Here is an 18,746-nt window from a genome sequence, read left to right as displayed (position 1 = left end):
GCGCCCTAGACCGCGCGGCTACCCCGCGCGGCTACCGCTGAAATTTTAGACGCCAATTGTAAGAGGGCAACCTAAATCTTCTTGTCTTCATCCACTTTTGAAAGTATCGTTGTCAGAATGAGGTAATTCAATATGACATAAATTTTGGCCTGCCATACCTCATGATATGCATTAAATGAATTCTCAGTTGCAGTACGGACAACCATCAGCTATAGAATTGAATGACGACAGTGAAAATTTGTGCAGGATCGGGACTCGTAGCCGAATTTCCAGCTTATCGCGAGCGTTCGCCTTACCATTCGACTATCCGTGAACGACTCACGGCCACACCCAAACTTCCATATGTGGTCAGTACTTTGTCTACGACGTGAACTCGTACGTCCATTATGTATATTGCCTACAGGTGAGACATTTTACTTGAAAGTCTCTTGCCCAGTGTCGGGCCGGCCGGAGTGGCCGAGCGGTTCTAGACGCTGCAGTCTAGAACCGAGCGACCGCTGCGGTCGCAGGTTCGAATCCTGCCACGGGCATGGATGTGTGTGATGTCCTTAGGTTAGTTAGGTTTAATTAGTTCTAAGTTCTAGGCGACTGATGACCTTAGAAGTTAAGTCGCATAGTGCTCAGAGCCATTTGAACCCAGTGTGGGCTGGTAAATACAATATTGCAGTGCCTGTGTTATTCTGAATTACGATGCCCAGTTCCTTTGGCCATGCAAGATAAAATTTGTTTTTATTTTTAACATCGTTTCATTGAAGAATACCGACATGCCTGCTGCACCTAGCCCCGATGCTGTGACTGTTAAACGATTAGCTCGTGAAGTACTTTCGGGTACACAGCCAAGTTCTTTCCATTTTCCTATTTGGAATCCTGACAGCATGTATATTTAACAACATTGCTCTCATCCCTTGAAGAAAACGACTGGATCGATTGTCGAAATATTCTGAAGAAAAAATGTAGACAACAGGTCGGTTGTACATCATTAATCAAACTCAAATCAGTTGCTTTTCGATGCAGAACCGCTTCATTCCGCCAAACGGCTTGTTAGTAACGGCGCGATTATCAAGCGTCGAGATCTCCAAACTTCTGAGATATTCCAAACGATCTTGCATGAGGGAAATCACTATCCATTCTCTCGTTTCAGATTTACCTGGTGCTCTTCGGAATACTGGCTATGGTCCTCGTAGTGAACTACGTTCTTATTATTCCCATGGCAATCGTCGGAGCATTATTCGTTTATGTGGCAAGAATCTTCATGACCACTGGGAGAAATATTAAGAGACTGGAGGGTGTCCGTAAGTATCGTGTTTTTTCACACAAGCCAGTAGTTTTTGTCGTAATAAATGTTCATTCTAATTCCACATTTTTAACACGAAGTGTAAGTTGTGTGTGTGTGTGTGTGTGTGTGTGTGTGTGTGTGTGTGTGTGTGTGTGAAGGGGAGGGGGTTTGTAAGAACTGAACTACTCCCATGAGCAGTCATGTTTCCACAATATCCTTTCTTCCAGGAGTGCTAGTTTCACAGGAGACCTTCTGTGAAGTTTGGAAGATAGGAGACGAGGTACTGGAGGTAGTAAAAGTGTGAGGACAGATTCTGCGTCATGCTTGCGTAGCTTAGTCAGTAGAGCATTTGCCTGCAAAAGAAAAAAGGTACGAACTTCGAGTTTTAATCTGCCAAGAACTTTTAGTACCAATCGTTATGCCCCAGAAACGATTGGAAAAATCAATCTGACATTTCACGGAATAGTCACAGACACACAGGTTACGGAATTTAAGCGCAAATAAAAAGGGATTTCGCATAGAAACATTAAATAATAAATAACGATCCCCTAAGAAACTGACAAAAAACTGAACAGCTTGTTTGCTTTCGGATTTTAGCTGCAAGCAGTGCAACATTTTTATAATTCAGAAGAGAATGATAATTTTGAATCTACAGCATTACCAACTGAAGAGAGAATTTTCTTTCGTATGATCATCTTCCATCTAACAAGAGGTGAGCGACTCATCTAGTTCCATTACACCATGATGAAGAATATTAATGTAAATCTGAACATGAAGTATTTCCATGAACACCTTCGAAATTCCGGATGGAGTTATTATTTTATTAATTGCTATTTGACACGTGTATGCACATTTGAAATACCACACTACTCCCCTCAAGTTGAATGTCTGATGAATTCGTTCGAGGTTTTGAAAACTGCTTCTAAAGAAATGAATTTGGCCATGCGACATTCAGTTAAAAGTCCGGTATTTAGCACCAAATAATCCTGTTCCTAAGTTTTTGTAATAACGCATCTTACTTACATGAACAGATTTTGGTACTTCTTAACAATGCATCAGAATTACATGAATTTAATCTTAGTACTTCTTTGAATCTGCTTTCATAATATACAAATTTCACAGCTGAATGGTGCTGCTATTTGACACAAAGGTTTTACGATCAATGAAATGAGTAACTGTACTGCAGCCTTGTGGCCGCAACGACCAGCGCTGGTCAGCGTGCATTCTGCATGTGGGGTGTTTGCTTACAAACTCGTCTGGTCGTGGTGGAATCATGACTAAACCTCACACTTCCCAAAAATTCTGTCCAAATTTATATTCAAGAAGACAAGAGAAAACCAAATCTTTATACTAGTGCAAGCTTCAACAAAAAGTGAAGAAAAATTTTTAACGGAAGGCAAAACATATGATCCCGAGTATAGCTTCTGTATAATTCTGCACCTAGGGCCAAAGTTTCCCTAGCATGGATCAGCAATCGAAAATTTTTCCACGTCCTTTCCACATTCTGTGACCATGGCCAGAATTTACATCTTGCAGTTATGAACACAGTTTAGTGTGTCACAGATGAAGGTTGTTACTAACCACCAAGCAGTAGTACCTCCTGTTTATTGCCAGGGCAGTCAGACATAGAGATATCTGTGAATCTCGTAAAGCAATCAGTCTAATGCCAGAATCTCGGCTGAAAATTACAAAGCTTTGCATTCCATCTCTTACTATCATTTCTTGCATGCCTCTGACAGTCACAGGATCGAGCACAGCGCAGATAGTCTGAAAAAAATGGAAAAAAATTATGTTCAGTCCTGCGTGATGTTGCATTTTATGCTCGCTGGGAAACGTCTCCTCCTGTTCCTCTGACATTAAGACGTTTAAGCCAGTTAGAATTTCTGTTTCTACACACTGCTAAAGTCTCACGCTCGGTTTGGTGTTTCTATAAAAAGAGCAAAATTAAACAGCAGTGATCGGTGAAGGAATTCCCCTGTCCCTCCACCCAAATTCTCAGATTTTGACTTCCAAGAGGGTCATATCCACAGCGTAAATTGAGGAACGCTCTTTCCATGCAGGAATGCACTAAAACTGTGACGAGGAAGCATGTTTCGAGTTTTCGCCGGACCTGATGTTTATTGTATACTTCAGGGCTAAAAATGACTTTGTGCGTCTGGTAGCACAAGTGTTGTGGCCCTCTGCAAAACTGTACTGTCTATCTCAGCAGGTGTGCCGCCTCTGCGTTGCTTTCTCTTTGCCACCCGTTGTAAAGACATTCATCTAGTAGCCGAGGGCTTGCACTGGTGACTGCTCCGTCTGAAACTTGCCTTCTCGTTCAATACTGTCAAAGTCTGATCCACTACGAGGCAGACTCATTGCAACTAAAAGCTGAATTACGACTGTCATAATAAATAAAAAGAAGGTCGTTGAATTAAAGGCAGAAGAGATTAACAAGGAGAAAATGTATGCACACTCATTGACCCCTCCCCCCACCCTAGTAACATGGCAAATTTGCATACCTCTCGAATTAATGTTCTTTAAGGCATTTAAATAGTTAGTTTACGTGAATAAAAGCTGTAAAGAATGGCGCATATGTCCATTTCGTTTTTCATTAGACTCCCATAGCAAGAACACTTTATGCCAAGAGATGTCTCATGTAGGGATTTACTGTGACATCTCTTAAGACAAAATTTAAGTGTCCCACATTCGGTGACTGCAATCAGACTTCACTGGATAACTGTTGTTTTAAGATGGGATTGGGATAGGAGCGACACAGCGTCAAATGAGAATAATAAATATATCTAACCTAACTCAGTAACTTTGGGAACACCCAGTTGAGCAAATAAAATGCCTATCTGCTGGACACTTGGCAGATCCGCCAAAGTAGATGTAGTACTGTTACTGAGTCTTAAAAAGGAAAATAGTGTCTACATTCTTCTGACTGTTAATGGCTCATTAATGTTTCAACAACTTCAACAACTTGGTGCCCAGTCATACAAACGCGACTCTAGTAAATCTTGAGCACTAAGAGCAAACAAGCTTCCGAGTAAATAAGGACGACTCTCTCCTCATTTAAATGGTGATTTCCACGCAACAGTCAGTCAAAGAAATTTTGCGAAGTATTTTATGACTCATTCATACTACAATGGTTACGTGAAACTTTCATTTTGATTTGAGTAACTAATTTTTGTATATTCAGAATCGAATTGAAGCGAAAAATATTACTCGAACCTAGACACATAATATGTAACAGAACAGTATATTGTCCTCTACACGTGCACTAGGCTGTCATGACAACAATTGACAGTTACACCTAACAAACATTCTCTTACATCAAATGCGAAGAGAAAAATAATATGTTCGAGATAAACACGTAGTACAAAAATTAGTTTTGAACCTGTATGAATGACATATGTTACAATTATGTTGGTACGGACGACCATTTATATTGTCCGCTGAAAATAAGAAAAACACAAAGGACAAACCCTACCCAACTGTTTTCTTACGATCTGCAGACGAGTTTAAGTTTAAGCACTGAGTACTAGTTGTATTTGCAGAGCACAGACACGCACGGGGACTTAAGTTACTGGCACAAAATTGTTTCGGTACAGGAAAGGAATTTAGAGTGACGAAACTTTATTGAAGGTAGGAATGGTTTTCTTCCTTCATAGGCGTGCTAGTGAGTCGAAATTCTCATAGGCTTGGCCTGTTGCTTAAGGATGAAGTATTTTGACAGGTCAGCCTCTTCACAAACAATGCAGTATCTAGTTTCTTATAGGTGTGTGCAGCAAAGCGTGTCGTTATTGTGACTGACTAGAATAATGTTGCCTCATGACAGGTGGTATGGCCAGTAGGGTAAACATAGTCATGTGTAGGGACTGTGGTTGTTGTGAGCGGACGCAAGGAGAATTGGCCACTCTTCGGGGGCAGGTGGAGGCTTTGTCTGTTAGGCTCATCGAGCTCGAGGCGCAGGCGTCGGCTCGTAGTGGCGTTGGGGCAACTGTGGTGAGACCTATGCCTACTTCGGTGGCCTTGGAATCACATGGAACCCCTGATGTCGCTGCGTCTTCCGGCAGTGAGCATCTTACCGGTCAGCCATCACTCCAGGGTGAATGGCGGACAGTGGTGGGCTCGCGCGTGCCTGGCCGAAAGGCGAAGGTGGGATCTGGCCGCGTGGCAGCTGCCTTACCCCTTTCCAACAGGTACGGGGTGCTTCCTAGTGGTGATGATATCGTTTCCGAGCCACCACAGGATGCCTCGCCTGTTGGGCCAGTGGCCGATTCTCCGGCAAGGTCCCGACAGTCACAGAGGGCGGGCCTATTAGTTATAGGGAGCTCCAACGTTAGGCGGGTTATGGAGCCCCTCAGGAAAATAGCGGGTAGGTCGGAGAAGAATGCCAGTGTGCACTCGGTGTGCTTGCCGGGGGGTCTCGTCCGTAATGTGGAGGAGGCCCTTCCGGCAGCTATTGAACGCACTGGGTGTGACCGGCTGCAGATAGTAGCACATGTCGGAACGAATGACGCCTGCCGCTTGGGTTCTGAGGCCATCCTTGGTTCCTTCCGGCGGCTGGCTGATTTGGTGAAGACAACCAGCATCGCACGCGGAGTGCAAGCTGAGCTTAATATCTGCAGCATAGTGCCCAGAGTCGATCGCGGTCCTCTGGTTTGGAGCCGTGTGGAGGGTCTAAACCAGAGGCTCAGACGACTCTGCGACTATAATGGTTGCAAATTCTTCGACCTCCGTTATTGGGTGGAGAACTGTAGGGCCCCCCTAGACAGGTCAGGCGTGCACTACACACCGGAAGCAGCTACTAGGGTAGCAGAGTGCGTGTGGCGTGCACACGGGGGTTTTTTAGGTTAGAGGGACCCCCCCTTGGGCGAAACGATAAAATACCTGACGGCTTACCAGAGAGGACATTATCATCGTTGATAAAGAACGTCCGTCCTCAGAGACCAAAAACAGGAAAAGTTAACGTAATATTGGTAAACTGCAGGAGTATCCAGGGCAAGGTTCCTGAATTAGTATCTCTTATTAAAGGAAATAGTGCGCATATAGTATTAGGAACGGAAAGTTGGTTAAAACCGGAAGTGAACAGTAACGAAATCCTAGACACAGAATGGAATATATACCGCAAGGATAGGATAAACGCCAATGGTGGAGGAGTATTTATAGCAGTAAAGAATTCAATAATACCCAGTGAAGTTATTAGCGAATGCGAATGTGAAATAATCTGGGTTAAGTTAAGTATCAAAGGTGGGTCAGATATGATAGTCGGATGCTTCTATAGACTACCTGCATCAGCAACCGTAGTAGTTGAGCGCCTCAGAGAGAACCTGCAGAACGTCGTGAAGAAGTTTCGTGATCATGCTATTGTAATAGGGGGAGACTTCAATCTACCAGGTATAGAATGGGATAGTCACACAATCAGAACTGGAGCCAGGGACAGAGACTCTTGTGACATTATCCTGACTGCCTTGTCCGAGAATTACTTCGAGCAGATAGTTAGAGAACCAACTCGTGAAGCTAACGTTTTAGACCTCATAGCAACAAATAGACCGGAACTTTTCGACTCCGTGAATGTAGAAGAGGGTATCAGTGATCATAAGTCAGTGGTTGCATCAATGACTACAAGTGTAATAAGAAATGCCAAGAAAGGAAGGAAAATATATTTGCTCAACAAGAGTGATAGGGCACAAATCGCAGAATATCTGAGTGACCACCATCAAACGTTCATTTCTGAGGAAGAGGATGTGGAACAAAAATGGAAAAAATTCAGAAACATCGTCCAGTACGCCTTAGATAAGTTCGTACCGACTAAGGTCCAAAGCGAGGGGAAAGATCCACCGTGGTATAACAATCATGTACGAAAGGTACTACGGAAACAAAGAAAGCTTCATCATAGGTTTAAGAGTACTCGAATCATAGCTGATAAGGAAAAGCTGAACGAAGCGAAAAAGAGCGTAAAGAGAGCAATGAGAGAAGCATTCAACGAATTCGAACATAAAACATTGGCAAACAATCTAAACAAGAACCCTAAAAAGTTTTGGTCATATGTAAAATCGGTAAGCGGATCTAAATCCCCTATTCAGTCACTCGTTGACCACGATGGCACCGAAACAGAGGACGACCGAAGAAAGGCAGAAATACTGAATTCAGTGTTCCGAAACTGTTTCACTGCGGAAAATCGTAACACGGTCCCTGACTTCAGTCGTCGCACGGACGCCAAAATGGAAAATATTGAAATAAACTATATCGGAATTGAAAAACAACTGCTATCACTTAGTGGCGGAAAAGCATCCGGACCAGACGAGATACCCTTAAGATTCTACAGTGATTATGCTAAAGAACTTGCCCCCTTTCTATCAGCAATTTATCGTAGATCGCTGGAAGAACGTAAAGTACCTAGCGACTGGAAGAAAGCGCAGGTCGTTCCCATTTTCAAGAAGGGTCATAAATCAGATGCGAATAATTATAGGCCTATTTCGCTTACGTCAATCTGTTGTAGAATAATGGAACATGTTTTGTGTTCTCGTATTATGACGTTCTTAGATAATACAAATCTCCTTCATCATAACCAACATGGATTCCGCAAACAGAGATCATGTGAAACTCAGCTCGCCCTATTTGCCCAAGAAATTCACAGTGCCGTAGACACTGGCGAGCAGATTGATGCCGTATTCCTGGACTTCAGGAAGGCATTTGATACGGTTCCGCACTTACGTTTAGTGAAAAAAATACGAGCTTACGGAATATCGGACCAGGTTTGTGATTGGATTCAGGATTTCCTAGAAGAAAGAACACAACATGTCATTCTTAACGGTTCAAAATCTGCAGATGTAGAGGTAATTTCGGGAGTACCGCAGGGAAGCGTGATAGGACCTTTATTGTTTACAATATACATAAATGACTTAGTTGACAACATCGGTAGCTCCGTGAGGCTATTTGCAGATGACACGGTTGTCTACAAGAAAGTAGCAACATCAGAAGACTCGTACGTACTCCAGGAGGACCTGCAGAAGATTAATGCATGGTGCGACAGCTGGCAGCTTTCCCTAAACGTAGATAAATGTAATATAATGCGCATACATAGGGGCAGAAATCCATTCCAGTACGATTATGCCATAGGTGGTAAATCATTGGAAGCGGTAACGACCGTAAAATACTTAGGAGTTACTATCCGGAGCGATCTGAAGTGGAATGATCACATAAAACAAATAGTGGGAAAAGCAGGCGCCAGGTTGAGATTCATAGGAAGAATTCTAAGAAACTGTGACTCATCGACGAAAGAAGTAGCTTACAAAACGCTTGTTCGTCCGATTCTTGAGTATTGCTCATCAGTATGGGACCCTTACCAGGTTGGATTAATAGAAGAGATAGACATGATCCAGCGAAAAGCAGCGCGATTCGTCATGGGGACATTTAGTCAGCGCGAGAGCGTTACGGAGATGCTGAACAAGCTACAGTGGCGGACACTTCAAGAAAGGCGTTACGCAATACGGAGAGGTTTATTATCGAAATTACGAGAGAGCACATTCCGGGAAGAGATGGGCAACATATTACTACCGCCCACATATATCTCGCGTAATGATCACAACGAAAAGATCCGAGAAATTAGAGCAAATACGGAGACTTACAAGCAGTCGTTCTTCCCACGCACAATTCGTGAATGGAACAGGGAAGGGGGGATCAGATAGTGGTACAATAAGTACCCTCCGCCACACACCGTAAGGTGGCTCGCGGAGTATAGATGTAGATGTAGATGTATTCCTCTTAATCTGACTGCTCAGGCTGCGCTACCTTTTGTCTCAGAAGTGTTTGACGAGTTCAACTTTTCATTATGGACCTCTTCTTCGCGTTTATGCGAGGAAATGTAAAACAGGTCGTGCAGTTCGCCTTGCTTACAAACCTGTGTGACAGCGTCCATTGAGTTGGGTTGCAGGGAGCTGCAGTAATCCGTATGCGGCGACGTAGCCTAGGGAGGCTGACTCTTCACTGGTTCTCCGGCTAAGCTTTTCAGTGGGTGACCAGCGGTCTGCTAAGTGCCTGCTGCGTTGTGAGGGGAGGCCCAGAGGACAACAAGATTTGTGCTAGCTGAGGCTCGCCTTTAGACGTTATCCCTTCCTCCGTTCGCCCGTCACAAGACGGAAGAACCGTCACCTGTATCGCTCGTTTGTGAGCTCCGTCGTGCTCAGTATCTCTGCACAGACGGACAAGAATTCTCTTACTTGTAAATTGTACAACATAGTACAAGAGTAGAAATACCTTGTGAATGTGACATAACTAATACGAACATTCTGAAATATCCTAACTTTACAAATCTGGAACCACTTGGCCCAGGTTTTATCATTATGAACAAGGAACATAAAACAAAACCATGACACAAAAAATTCAAAAAGTCTCAAATATTAACTTTTTTTTGCAAATCTGAGGTCACTTGTCCCGGGTTTTATCATTATAAACAAAGGCATATGAACAATTTATATTAGGTAATATAAATATGAAGGGTTAATTAATGTGTTTACTTTAAGTGCACAGCTTGTGCTTGCAATGTCATCTTTAAATCAACATTTATGATACATACTAAATTTATGTTAGGTTTATCATTATACCATAAATTTTAGGTTTTTTTGGTTTCATTAGTCGGGTGGGCAGCGATTGAGGGTCGTTATATAGGTAGAGTGTACTATTATCTACATGCCATCTACTTCTGCCACCGGTATTCTAATAAATTTTTGAATTGTTACAGTTTGTATTTTTCTCACAGAAGCAAATCCACATGATTTTGTCCTTTTCTCTTCTCTCATCTCGAAGTACCTTCGTTCAGTTACAACATCTCTTGTATCATATACCTTGGGTGAAATACTTCTCTTCCAGAGTCATTCTTCTGCAATACGTTAAACATACAACCAATGCATCGTTAAATGTAGAAAACACATATCTTTCTTGAAATTAAAATAATAATGGAGAATACCACACAAATCTGAATTATCACTAATTTATTGTGACATACTCATAGGCTGGAGCTACTTGTAATTTAGTGACCTAAGCTTCATTTTCTTTTTGTTACATACGTATTTGCGTGCATTCCTTTATGTCTTCTTCTCATAATGTTTCCCTTGCCTACGGCACCATGAAAAGGATACATTTGCATTTCTGTAACAGTTCACAGCTAGAACAATATCTTCCATGAAACATCGTCACACTATTGACATAGTCATTCTATGTCGAGTGATTCCCCAGCATTTCACGTCTTCCCACGCATAACTGTGCTCCTATACATCAACTGTCCTCCTTTCACATCTCATACAAGCTTCTATCCATCACAACTGCTCCATAACCACATACACGTCGCACTGTCGGCGATCAAAAATACTAAATCCTCAAAAAATCAGCATCTGGCGATCAAAGACGCAAATCCCCATACGTTACACAGGGCACACGGTACAGACCAATTGGTGTGCAGCCGCAACACGTATAAAATATGACCATTGGCACATGGACTTACAAAAACGTACATTCTATGCTTCCCCTATGGTTTCTTAGACACAAATTCAACTATTGCTCAAATCTGAAATTGCAAGTGAATGTTCTGGCAAGATGTTTCGATTCCACACAAAGAGTTCGTTCATCCGATCATTTAACATAATTTAGTAATTAGCGTACGCTTAGACGCAAAATTACACATTAACCAACACAACAGACCTCACTGCTACCTTCATTCCCACAATACAAAACTTCTCCCTCCCTCTCATATACAACTGTTTGTTACAAAAATGAAAACACAAATAAGTACATTTACATACGCTTAGTTGCTGTTCTGAGTCCTTATCATTACCCACAGACACAAAATAATTTACGTGAACACACACAAAAAAGAATATAAAATAACACAAGTTAAGAAAAACATGTTACATACTACGCATACTAATTCCTTTTTTAATTACTAATTATGCATCTTTCGTCAGTTTCCATTATTCCAGAAAATGTTTAATGTGGCTAATGTGACGCACGGTTCTTAATGCCTACAAAATTCATTATCTTCGTCTGTCCTTTTGGCATAACTCGAGAAATTTTTGCGGGGGTTTAAGGAACAGTTCTTGCGTCCGTTGCTTATTTATTATTTCTGAGGAGGATCAGGATTTAAGTCTTATAATTTCGGCTGCGGTGGCCCAAATTCACTATCTTGTGCTGGTTGGCGATCCCTTCTCCTGTCTCGCCAAGAGTTCTCCGCTCTTTGCTCATTTCCGTAAAGAGACTGATTCCATTGTCTTTGTTTATTTGATTTGGGTTCCCAGTTATGCCTGTCGTCGTGATGATAGTTTCTGAAGAGGTTCATAAAATCAGCCACCAGCAGCAAAACAAATGTTTATTAGCGCTTGACCTATGTATCGACATTTCTAAAAATATCTTTTTCAGAAGGAGTGGGCCCTAAAAGCCTGTATAACTGGTTACAAAAATTATTTTTACAATCATAACAAAAAATTAATAATATAAAAATATTTTTTGAGGTAAGCTTCCTAAATTGTTACTTCACATGGTCGTAAATCAAATTAACTGAAGCTGAGTGGCTCTTGTCATATATAAATTTGATATAAAAACCAGAAACATCACATGTCATGGCTTAAGACATCAGTCAGATTGCATTCAGCGTACATCAGAATAAATGCACAAATATATTTGCCCACCGGTAAAGGTTCTTGTCAACATAAAATTAAAACAGAAGTCAAAGGATAAAATATTTGCATACCTTTAAGTATGCACTATGCCAGAGACAAAGGCCAACAGTTCGAATATATTGGATCAACCGACCAGGAAAAATTGGGCTGCAGAGGGCCCTCAGTACATGCACTTATGAACCACGCCTTGTTTGTGTTAAATAAAAGCATTTTACATTAAAGTAACAATGAAATTTCCTCTACAAAGCACTCTAAAAATGGAGTAAATTTACTGGTATGCATTACGTGTAAAATTTCTAGTACAGTTGCTGACAGAGTAATACTGTAGGCCTACATAAATTCAGCGTGAAGAAGCTAGAGTTCTACTTACAAAAGACTACTCTTACCAAAGCATGGGGAAAAAAGAGCAGATACGAGCTAAAAAAATAAATAACAGCATTATACATTAATATAAGAATGAAATTTCCTCTACAAGGCTACTAAAAATGCAATAAATTTGCTGGTAAACATTACGCATAAGATTCTAATGTATTTGCTGACAGAGTAACACTATACACATGAATTCAGCGTGCAGAAGTGCAGAAACTAGAATTCTATTTAAAGAAAGGCAAATAGAGCTAAAACAACGTCAGTAAAAAGAAAAACTTCCGCCTCACACTACGGAAGCTTAAGCGATACGGAAAACTGGAAAGTACTGGGCGCATAAGAACTACGCCTTGTTTGTGTTAAATAACAGCATTTTACATTAAACCAAGAATGAAATTTCGTCTGCAAGGCTACTAAAATGCAATAGATTTACTGGTAGAGATTACTGGTATTCTGACGCACGCTGAAAGTAATCTGGCTTCTGTCCTCAAGCCATGTCATGTGATATTTCTGGTTTTTATATCAATTTTATATATAAGAGCCACTCGACTTCAGATAATGAACATACCATCAGGTGATGTAACAAGTGAGTATGCGCACCTCAAAAATATTTTTCTGTTATTTTGTTACGTTTGTAAAATAATTTTTGTAACCGATTATAAACATATTCAGAACCCAGTCCTTCTGAAGAAGATATTTCTGGAAATATCGAGATCTAGGTCAAGGGCTAGTAAATGTTCGTTTTGCAACTGGTTGGCTAATTTTTTCAAACTCTACGGATTTTATAGTTGCTGATTCACAGCCATGTCGAAGATTTTGATAATGGTTTCTATTGTTCCTGTAATACGGCTGCCGTCTATAATTTTCTCCTCCCAAAGTTCTATTTTTATATCTGCCATTGCCATTGTTATTATGACGTTACGATCCGCCAAACTGCTTTTTACTGTTATTGCTCTGTCATTGTCCTCTGCCACGTTCCTTCGCACTGTTTTCTTCAAATGAAAATTCTGATTCCCGTAACAAGAATTTGAATTCTTCTGTGTCACTACCGCACATTCCTGTTAACGGTTGTTGATACCGTAAGGGTAGCTTCGCGTAGCACAAGCGGATAATGCTGCAAGATGTACCCGAGAACAGATTTTTCTTAACCATCGCATCAAAATATTTGACGTGGCACTTGTAACCAAATGATTCGAAACCTTTGCACATCGCAGTTTCTTGTTTTATTCCCTCCTGCGTAGCCTTCGACCAGCAGCTATCCAAGAACGCCTCTTTTGTACTCCTCATACGATCTGCCTCTGGCAGCACTGCCGTGCATAATTTTCTGATACGTTTCCTTCCAAGTACCCACAAATAAAGGATATTTTAAATTTCAGAGGTCAATTTGTTGAAAAAAGTACTCCGATTAGAAACACCCCAATTAGGGATACATAAAATTTCCGCTTTCTTGATAAGTCTGAAATTTCTGTACGAAAGTGGAGTGTTTGAAATTGAAACCTGCAGCCGTTTCCGTTACCGTGTCGCCACTCTGATTACTCTCGTCATTGTGCCCTGTGGGTTCGGAACTTGCTGGTACATTATGTCCGCAAATCGTGTGCATTCCGGCAACAGTCCTTCACCAAGGCATGCAATTGTTTGCCGAGGATTCGCTGACATCGGTAAGTCTCATTTGCTTAGTTTTACCCTGCAAATTATCAATGCGCTTTTCCAAGCTCTTCATGTACTCTTCCTGCCACCTATCTCAATCTCAAAAACGGCATCTAAAGGTTCAAACGGCTCTGAGCACTATGGGGCTTAACATCTGAGGTCATGAGTCCCCTAGAACTTAGAAGTACTTAAACCTGACTAACCTAAGGGCATCACACACATCCATGCCTCAGGCAGGATTTGAACCTGCGACCACAGCGGTCACGTGGTTCTAGAATGAAGCGCCTTGAACCGCTCGGTCACATCGGCCGGCCGTATCTAAAGGAACGAATATGAAACTGTGACACTGAATTTAAGATTTGATATTTGGCACAAATTACTCCTGCGCCTAACTATTTGTACTAACGAATCTGACTTATATGAATTGAATTTGGTACTTCTTAATAATGAATCTGACTTACATGCATTTAAATTTAGGACTTCTGTGACTGTACACTCATAACACACAGATTTCAAGGATGAATGGTGTTACTGCTTGAAAGAAAGATGTTATGTTCAATGAATACCATTTATTTTCACCAGATAAAAATGGACAGTGAACTTGATTTCAACAACTGCTGATCACATTAAACATGAACCTTAGCTCCATCAGAAGAACAGTAATGAATTTAATTGAGCTAGTTGACGTGCGTTTTGATACATGAAGAGGGGAAATGAAAACCAATAGATTCAAACTTCTAATTCATGAGACAGACGTCCTTCCTGAACAGAAATGAATGTGCAGTGCAGATGTTAACGAAATACTGTGCATGCATGAAAGAGAAAAGAAAAGCCCTTGAACAGGAAGCTTAAGTCTCAGTCTTGCCACCTGACTTCCCTACTGCACCGCGGCGTCGCGTCCGCGGCGACTGGCGCTGGTCGGCGTGCGTTCTGCATGTCGGATCTGTGCTCACAGACTTGTTTGGCGGTGCTTGAATCACGACTAAACCTGCCCTCCACTGAAATAATTTTCCGAAAAATCCTATCCAAATTTAAGTTAAAGACGACGATGGAATGTATCCAAAGGAAGAGCAGAACCTATCATTAGACTTGCCCAGACTTCAAAACGAAGTGAAGAAAAAATTCCAACGCAGGGGTAAAACATATGACCCCGAGTGAAACTCCTGAATAGTTCCGCGCCTGTAGCGAAAGCTCCGCTAGCATGGTACAGCAAACGAAAAGTCCTTTCCACTTTCCGTGATCATAACCAGGAGTCTGTCAAACCTCGCAGTTATGAACAGAGTTTAGTCTGTAACAACTGAAGGTTGTTACTAATTACAGAGCGGAAGTACCTCGTGTCAACTGCCGGGGCAGCCAGATACAGAGTTGCCTGCTAATCTCAAAAAGCAGTCAGCCGAACGCCAGAATCTCGCATTGGAAATTACAAAGCATTGCTTCCAATCTCTTGTACCGAGCGAGGTGGCGCAGTGGTAGCGCACTGGAGAAGGACGACGGTTCAATCCCGCGTCCGGCCATCCTGATTTAGGTATTCCGTGATTTCCCTAAGTCGCTTCAGGCAAATGCTGGGATGATTCCTTTGAAAGGGCACGGCCGATTTCCTTCCCCATCCTTCCCTAATCAGATGAGACCGATGACTTCTCTGTTTGGTCTCTTTCCCCAAACAACCCAACCCAATCTCTTGCAGTCATTTCTAGCACACTTCTGCCAATTACAGGATAGAGCATAGCGCAGAGAAACTGTATTACAACATCGAAAAAATTATGTTCGGTCCCGCGTGATGTTGCGTTTTATGCTTGCCAGGGAAGCGTCTCCTACCGCCGTTCTGACGTCATAGTATTTAAGCGAATCAGCATTTCTGTTTGTGCACTCTGCTAAAGTCGCAGCTTTCTCAAATTTGGTTTACTAATTCTCTAAAAAAAAAAGCAAAACTAAACATCAGTGGCCGGTGGCGGAATTCCATCGCCCCTCGGCCGAAATTCTCAGATTTTGCCTTCCAAGAGAGCCATCTCAATAGTGTAAAGTGAGGTATACATTTTTCACCCTGAAATGCGGTAACACTGTGACGAGAAAGCATGTTCCGAGTTTTCGATAGCCTGGTGCCTATTCTATACATCAGAGGTAAAAAAAGATTTAATACATCCGGCCGCCACATGTAAAACTGTGGTGTCTGTCCCAGCAGCTAGTGTCGCCCTTGCGCCGCTCTTGTTTCTCCAGCCATTTTAACCCATTGCTGGGCCAAACTCTATCGGATCATTTTTTGCAAACTTTTATACATAAATACTTTACATTGAGTGATTAACTGAATAAAAAGTCGTTTTGAAAATTTTCAGTTTATTAGAACAAAAACTACACTGTCCCATTTTTGGGACATTGGCCAAATGCGCTATTCAAATTCACAACCTTATTCTCCATGCATAATATTGTAATAAACAACATAAAAAATAAAGAATGTTTTAATATTATTGAATGTCTATTCAGTATGAAACGAAGCAAAACACTTGTCGTGTACACCAACATTGCACCTATGAAAAATTTTTGTTGTTTTTTTCTTGCAGTAAGCACACCTCTTCTGTGGTTTACTTGGCACAATGAAATGATTTCCTGGACTAGCGGTTCTAGGCGCTACAGTCTGGAACCGCGCGACCGCTACGGTCGCAGGTTCGAATCCTGCCTCGGGCATGGATGCGTGTGATGTCCTTATGTTAGTTAGGTTTAAGCAGTTCTACGTTCTAGGGGACTGATGACCTCAGAAGCGAAGTCCCATAGTGCTCAAAACCATTTTTTTGAAACGATTTCCTAGATCTAGTCGTACATCTGTGCTCACCCGTCCTCCCATCAATTTACTTGCTTGTGGTCCTCTGCGTTTTGGTACTGATCCTGTTTTCTTTGATAGGAAAAACATAACTATTCTCCGTCGGACATCCAAAAGTGAGAGCTTCTCATTAGAGTTAGCAATTTGGTATGCACGCCATGTGTTTACCACACAGATATCTATCATCTGTGTGAATAATGGCCACCAACATTCGTTTGACCTTATCCTCGTCCTATAAAGTGATATCTGCTCGTCCAGTAGATCTACGCAACCCATATGGGCATTGTATTTTTCAATGAGATGTGGCATTGTAACAGATATTTCCTTTTTCTTTGCCCGTGAGTATCTTTTAGTAGAACTCAGAGGAGTAATAGTACTGTAATTTGTCGCTACATATACTGGTTTGTTGTCACTCCATTTCACAACCAGAACTTCGTTCTCTTTGTCAAACTTGTAGTCATAGAATCTTCGTTCCTTTTCTTTTGCCATTCTTTTCGAGTCAATCAAAGGACATGCATTAGTTCGGATCTCTCTTATTGTTCCTGTAGCTTTCATTTTACTCTTTCCGAGTGTGATCAGTGTATCAACACTGGTGAAAAAGTTGTCAAAGAAAAGCTTATAATTCCGATACTCTGATTCTGGAATCATGCTCGTTAGTTCATTTATTACCCTTGCACCTAAAGGCCCCTGTTTGTTGTCAGTCTTGCCACAATATGGCGAAAAATTATAAAGAAAGCCATTGGAACTTGTAAGACACCAAATTTTATATCGAAATTTGATAGGCTTTTCCCTTAAAAACATTTTAGCTGAATGTTTGCCATAATAACGTACCATCATTTCATCAATTGAAAGTTCTGAATGAAATACGCCAAATTTACCAAATTCCTTTTTCAGCATTTCAAAGTACAACCTCAGTTTGTACATCTTGTCGTTTCTGTCTATTTTGGAGTTGTCATTGAGATGAATGAATCTCTTTATTTCCTGAAACCTATTTCTTGACATGGAGTTGAAGACTAAAGGAACACCGACATCAGGAGCCTGTTCCCAGTATATAGTCTCATGGGGAAGCTTGATAACCACTCAGAAGCAGTATACCAATAAATGATTTTAGTTCTTCATTTGTTAGCATAAAATTTATTTCGTTATGTTGGCAAGAATAGATTTCGCTTTGTTCAATAATAGTATCCATTAGTTTCTCAGACGTGATGCATCACGATATCATGTTTAAGCAATTAAGCAATCTCCTATGCGGCGTAATACAAATGTGATGAAAACCGTTTTCCACGTATGCACAGTTCCCGTTCTCATAATTCTCTTTTCTGAAACATTGTGTCTGTTCAGTGTCTACGGTTACTTCTGTACCGAAAACTATTGTTTTTACATGCAAGCACTGATACATGAAATAGCCCTCTTCGTGATTTAATGATTCACTTGACTGCCAGAAAAATATGAGGAGAGTAATGTTGAGTAATCCAGATACATAGACAGTTATTGAATTCTACCATGTAACGCAGCTTACCTATGCGCTCGTTCTTAAGATTATAGCGATCTATATTTAACGATATTTGTGAAATGGTAAAAGTTATTCCATGGAAACAAAGTTTGTTAATTATGAAAACAAAAAAGGCACGTAATCATTCCCATATGCAAGTTCAAGCATTTACGCCGTCTAGCCACAATGTCAGATTTTAACTTGAAAAGTACATTCTAAAAGGTTAGTCTGATTTACTGATGCACAATATAACTTCTTCCAGGACCCGATAACATAAACGGTCACTTCGCTACTCCTGAAACACCCACGTAGCATTTATTGCAGTAACACTGGCAGTATCTGGAGATCTCACTTCCACTTATAAAACTTCTTCCACAATTACAGAATTACTTCCTCCGTTAAATCTTCAAAATGTTAACAATGCAAATTTTCCTCAAATTAGCATAAACCGTTCCGAAACTGTGGCCGCACCTCGACCGTCGTCATTGTTCGCTC

At 41.2% G+C, this 18,746-nt stretch overlaps 1 protein-coding gene across 1 annotated transcript in view; it reads left to right on the top strand.

Moving 5' to 3' along the window:
- Nucleotides 1–18,746, top strand: part of LOC126456435 (ATP-binding cassette sub-family C member 4-like) — a 166,621-nt gene that overhangs the window by 95,747 nt on the left and 52,128 nt on the right. Inside the window, exon 15 of the mRNA XM_050092185.1 lies at nucleotides 1,142–1,292. Within this exon, the coding sequence (XP_049948142.1) occupies nucleotides 1,142–1,292 (151 nt within the window). The remainder of the gene's footprint in view (nucleotides 1–1,141; nucleotides 1,293–18,746) is intronic.

This window comes from Schistocerca serialis, chromosome 2, assembly GCF_023864345.2.
Source record: "Schistocerca serialis cubense isolate TAMUIC-IGC-003099 chromosome 2, iqSchSeri2.2, whole genome shotgun sequence".
Lineage (NCBI taxonomy): Eukaryota > Metazoa > Arthropoda > Insecta > Orthoptera > Acrididae > Schistocerca > Schistocerca serialis.
This window is presented reverse-complemented; position numbering and strand designations above follow the sequence as displayed.